At 37.4% G+C, this 5,638-nt stretch overlaps 1 protein-coding gene across 1 annotated transcript; it reads right to left on the reverse strand.

Moving 5' to 3' along the window:
- Positions 1–760: 760 nt before the first annotated feature.
- Positions 761–2,925, reverse strand: LOC125277790 (C-type lectin domain family 4 member E-like). The gene is made up of 4 exons (XM_048206293.1): positions 2,736–2,925; positions 2,452–2,579; positions 1,436–1,542; positions 761–993 (listed from the first exon to the last, which is right to left on the reverse strand). Exons 1-4 carry the CDS (start codon positions 2,767–2,769, stop codon positions 864–866), a joined length of 399 nt encoding a protein of 132 aa, XP_048062250.1. The 5' UTR covers positions 2,770–2,925; the 3' UTR covers positions 761–863.
- Between the last annotated feature and the right edge of the window lie 2,713 nt (positions 2,926–5,638).

A 5,638-nucleotide genomic window follows, 5' to 3' on the forward strand; every position in this document is an offset into this window, starting at 1 on the left:
TTTTTAGTCGTTTAGAGTGTAAGTTGCTTGTGTGTGGAAAACACAGCTGTGTACTGATACTTTGAGTTCAACGTTAACTACACACCACTGTGACCGCACTGAGCAGTCATATCCTGCTTATATAAAAAGGTTTTGCAGATAAACAGCAACGATTTATGTTAAAACATTTTTGTGCAATACTAGTAAAAGTAGTCATGTTGTTAAGCCTTTGATGTCAATGTAATAACATTTCTTACTTCTTGTAAGTAATTGAAGTTGATTATTTTCCTCTTAAGTGTGAAGTTTCCGCATTACTAGCCTCACCATAGAGAATTTAAGTAAAGAAGAAGAAAAAAAAATAGCCACACCCCAATCTCACTTCATTTGTTGAGTTAAAGGATTAGTCGTCAATTTTTTCAGAAAATGAGTTTTGGTTTCACTAGATAAGACCTTTATTTCTCGTCTGGGATTGTGTAGAACAATTTGAAGCTGCAGTGAAACTAATTTTGACCTTCAACTGTTTGGTGCCCATTGAAGTCCACTATAAGGAGAATAATCCTGGAATGTTTTCATCAAAAACTTTAATTTCTTTTCGACTGAAGAAAGAAAGACATGAACATCTTGGATGACATGGGGGTGAGTGATTAATCTATTGAAACACATTCAGTAATGTTAGTATTTGGACACTTCAGCTTTCACTGTGAATATGGTGGATGAGGAGCTGCACACATGTATCACTAACAAAATATAATATAATCATAAATAAATGTACTCAGTGTTTTAATGATAAAGATGATTTATTACATGGAAACTTGCAGAACTATGTTTCAGAACAAAAAGAGAAATGAGACAAATGTTGTAACAACCCTTTATAGCAAAGTAAATTAAAATGTGTTCTTCTCACAGATCCATTTAAAAGTTTTTTTACATGAATAATCAGCAAACCCTGATGGCAGATTTATGGCACAATCCTTATCACCAGCGCTATCACTTGGTTCTCCATCCCTCCAGAACCTGCAACAGATCAGCATTAGATGTTCAGTGCTGCTTTCTGTGCGATATGATACTGACTGTGAGATAAAGTTTGTCAAGACTAACTTTAATTTTGTCTTAATGTTTAAAAGCATTTTAAAAGCTTGTTTTAATGGCTGTACAGTCACACAGATATACAGAATGACTGTAGGCAGCAGTTGCTCAAGTGGTTGCTTTGGTGTTTTGGGTGGTTGTATGTAGTTGCTACAGTGTACTTTATGATTGCAACAGTGTCTAAAGTGTTCTGATCAGTTACCGAGGCATGCTATCTGGTTGCTTAGGCATTTCCAGGATGTTTGTACTTGGTTGCTATGGTGGTTTTGCATTTATAGATTAGAAAAGGGCTGAAATATATTGATAGATTGACAGACTGTGGGTCTGTGCCGAGTTTGGTGGATGTAGTTTTACAGGAGTGATTTCTCACCCAGAGGTCATGTTGGTGCCATCAACCCATTTCCATGTGTTCTCCACATCACTGTCAGTCAGACCAATCCAGACATCAGTGCCACCTGGAACTTGTTTTAAATACTCCTAATGAATGAAGAAACATACTTAAAACAACAAATAGCATTACTGTTATCTAAGTAGGCCGAGTAATTAATACATCCATTCAAGAAATTCATTGCAAACAAAGACGTACAGTTCAGACAAATTTCACGTCGCTCACACACTCTGCTCAGCCTGTCCACGAAGGAAGGTGTTATCAGACTTTGGTTATGTTCAGACTGCAGGCAAATGTAGCCCAAATCAGATCTTTTTGCTCACATGTGACTCAGATCTGTTTTTGTCATGACGGTGTGAACAGCACAAACCACATGGAACCTGATCTTTTCAATTCTGACTTTCATATGAGGTACTAAATCCAGTACAGATCAGATGTTTTGCAGTGCGACCTCGGTTTGAACAGTCAAATCAGAAGTCATGTGACTTTTACATCACTCTAGAGCAACATTCGTCACAATTCAGCACTCATGGGAGTCACTTTCAAATGACAATGATGTGACAGCTCTATATACAAGCAAAACACGAGGACTTCTACCATAAATTTCTCTTTTATCTCTTTTATTGCATCCTCCTCTTTTTTTTTTAATTGATTGTGTGTAAATTTACTGGCTCCGGCAGCAGATAAATAAATCACACTATAGCACACTATAAATAAATAAGTGTAATCGCTTACTTTAATGTCCTCCGTGTTTACTTCCGTATGACAGCGTGCTGCGAGATCTTTTTTATCATTCTTTTGCGCATGCGGGTCAGTCCAGGACCATGATCTGTTCACACTGGAATCTGATATTGGCCACATTTAAAACTTCAATGTGAACAACTCTACAGAAACATTGGATCTGAGCCATAAATCGGAATTGAGCATCCTCAGTGTGAATGTGGCTTTGTTGCTCCAAACTTAGGTATGGTCACAAACAAACTTTCTCTTTCACTCACTTGTTCCTCTCTGTTGTTTATGATGATCAGATCTGCTCCTCTGTCTGTACAGTATCGTCTGCTCTCAGTCCAGCTCTTCTTCTCAGTGGAGATGAAGTAAAGACTGGATTGATAGCAACTCCATCCATCTGTAAGAACAACCAGTACAACAATTAGCTCTTTATTTCCTTCCACACTGACTGACACAACTTATTTATAACAGGTAACCCGAAACATACATACTATATTCTTTAAATACTGAATAGTTGTGTAGTTTTGGTGTAATGTTGTTGTTGTTTTTTTACCTATTTTATGTATCCGTTGCCTCAGTTCTTTCATCTCCTTCTGTAATGTCAATTTTTCTGTATTCAGGGTTTTATTATAATTTAATAAATTTGTAGTATTCTCTTTCAAGATTGTTTTTCTTTTTCTTAACTCATTTATCTCTTCTGTGATGTTCTTGTACTTGATGTAAAACTCATCAACCGTTTTAGTGAGTTTGATGGCCAGCACTATGACTATATGGCGGTGTCTGAGTAGAGTTCTCTGTTTTCTGTCCTGACGTCATTGTTGTGTATTGAAGTATTAAACACAAGAAGGAGTAATTCCTTCGATGCTCTTTTTATTTAACACATTTCAAACTTGTCTTTTTCAGAACATATCACCTCTTGTTCTCTTTTTCCAAGCAGCACTTCAACACTTCCACATTCCACTGCCACCTTGTGGTTAACTATGAACACAACATTTCCCCTCTTACTTGAAAGATTCTTCATATCACAGATTAGTTATTCAGAACAAAGTTACTCTTGTAAGGTAACAAAATCACGTAAAATTACTGTGTACTTGTTAATAACTCACAACAACTTAACCAATGTAACTGACCTTGTTTTACTCTTTCTAATGCACAGTTTTTAGTATTTAAGCAATTACAACTGTTCACAAGCTCACAACATAACCAAAACAAAGATGCATGTTTTCTTTACTTTTTTTTTTTTTCATGCATGTACAACTTCACTTCACTTTAAATCATATTCCTTCAACCACGTTGGCATTCTACGCACTCTACTACTTTTCCTAAGATTAAATGTCACTGGTGCTTGCAAGTTCTCATTCTGTGTGGTAACGGGCTGTAAAGCGAGCTAGTTTCGATACATTCCATTTCTTTTTGTCACTCAGAACGAAAGTGCTCTTTCCGATTTGTTGCTCAATGTTCAGTGGTGGTGAGAACTGAGAAACACCCTTCTTCACATGCCCAGGTTGTTTCACTCTCACCTGGTCTCCTGGTTTGAAAGTGTGGTACTTGGCACCACGTCTTTTGTCAGTGTACTCTTTACTCTTGCACTGTTTGTTACTCACAGTCTCTTTCACTCTAGCACATTTGTCACTTTTGGGGCCAACAGGAAAAACATTCAGCTTTGTACGCATTTAGTTCCAGTATTAGGAAACGTGTAAAACAGCCTCTGGCCTTCAGTCCCCAAACTGTGTAGTAGAATAGCACGTTTCCTGGCATCCGGCCATGAGTCTCCTGTAGCATTAATAGCAAGCAAGTAATTTTCAAACATTTTTCGCCAGGTAACAAAAGGAATCGCAGGCTCTCCACTGCATGGCAGAAAAGATGCAGGCGTAGGCACGGAAACCATCGTCGCCAATTGTTGTGTATTGAAGTATTAAACACAAGACCGGAGTAATTCCTTCGATGCTCTTTTTATTTAACACATGCCAAACTTGTCTTTTTCAGAACATATCACCTCTTGTTCTCTTTTTCCAAGCAGCACTTCAACACTTCCACATTCCACTGCCACCTTGTCGTTAACTATGAACACAACAGTCATGACGGTTCTTTGTGTCTCTGTTGGCATCAGTGATCATCTCCTCACCATCTTCTCTGTCCAGGTCTTGTATCTCAGTGCTACTATTGCCGTGAGTCCTCTTGTAGATTTTCGGTCTTTTGGAGTCCATTGTGTGAGTTGCTCGTGTGGACGCTGCTGTGCACTGATGCTTTTATTAGCTGAACGTGATCTACACCACTGTGACCGCATCATTTCCTGTCTGCTTATATAAAAGATGTTTTGGTGAAGGATACAGATTAAAGTTGTTTTTTTTTCTTCTTTCTTTCCCCCTTCATCTTGTAAGTTAACCCTTTGATATTAATATAATTTAAACTTTTTACCACTTTCTCTACAATGTGAATTGTAGAACAATGTATCTTTATTAAACATAAAAATTTAATTACACTTAATGTTGTTGTACAGTATAACGAATTAGCTTGGATTATGGGTGAAATATATAATATAAAATATATAATGATCAATCATAAACATAAATCAACCACAAGTTAATAGCTAATTAACTAGTTAATAAAGTTTTAAATACGAATATTTTTCTTACAAAAACCCATCGCTTCAATTCAGATGACCTTTATTAACCCCCTGTATTATATTGCATTATACAGGTCCTTCTCAAAAAAATTAGCATATAGTGATAAAGTTCATTATTTTCCATAATGTAATGATAAAAATTAAACTTTCATATATTTTAGATTCATTGCACACCAACTGAAATATTTCAGGTCTTTTATTGTTTTAATACTGATGATTTTGGCATACAGCTCATGAAAACCCAAAATTCCTATCTCAAAAAATTAGCATATCATGAAAAGGTTCTCTAAATGAGCTATTAACCTAATCATCTGAATCAACTAATTAACTCTAAACACCTGCAAAAGATTCCTGAGGCTTTTAAAAACTCCCAGCCTGGTTCATTACTCAAAACCGCAATCATGGGCTGTTGGTCAGTTTTGCATGTCATTCGGAAATCAAGGTGCCAGAGTCTGGAGGAAGACTGGGGAGAAGGAAATGCCAAAATGCCTGAAGTCCAGTGTCAAGTACCCACAGTCAGTGATGGTCTGGGGTGCCATGTCAGCTGCTGGTGTTGGTCCACTGTGTTTTATCAAGGGCAGGGTCAATGCAGCTAGCTATCAGGAGATTTTGGAGCACTTCATGCTTCCATCTGCTGAAAAGCTTTATGGAGATGAAGATTTCGCTTTTCAGCACGACCTGGCACCTGCTCACAGTGCCAAAACCACTGGTAAATGGTTTACTGACCATGGTATTACTGTGCTCAATTGGCCTGCCAACTCTCCTGACCTGAACCCCATAGAGAATCTGTGGGATATTGTGAAGAGAAAGTTGAGAGACGCAAGACCCAA

The sequence above is a fragment of the Megalobrama amblycephala genome, linkage group LG11 (assembly GCF_018812025.1).
Source record: "Megalobrama amblycephala isolate DHTTF-2021 linkage group LG11, ASM1881202v1, whole genome shotgun sequence".
NCBI classification, from domain to species: domain Eukaryota; kingdom Metazoa; phylum Chordata; class Actinopteri; order Cypriniformes; family Xenocyprididae; genus Megalobrama; species Megalobrama amblycephala.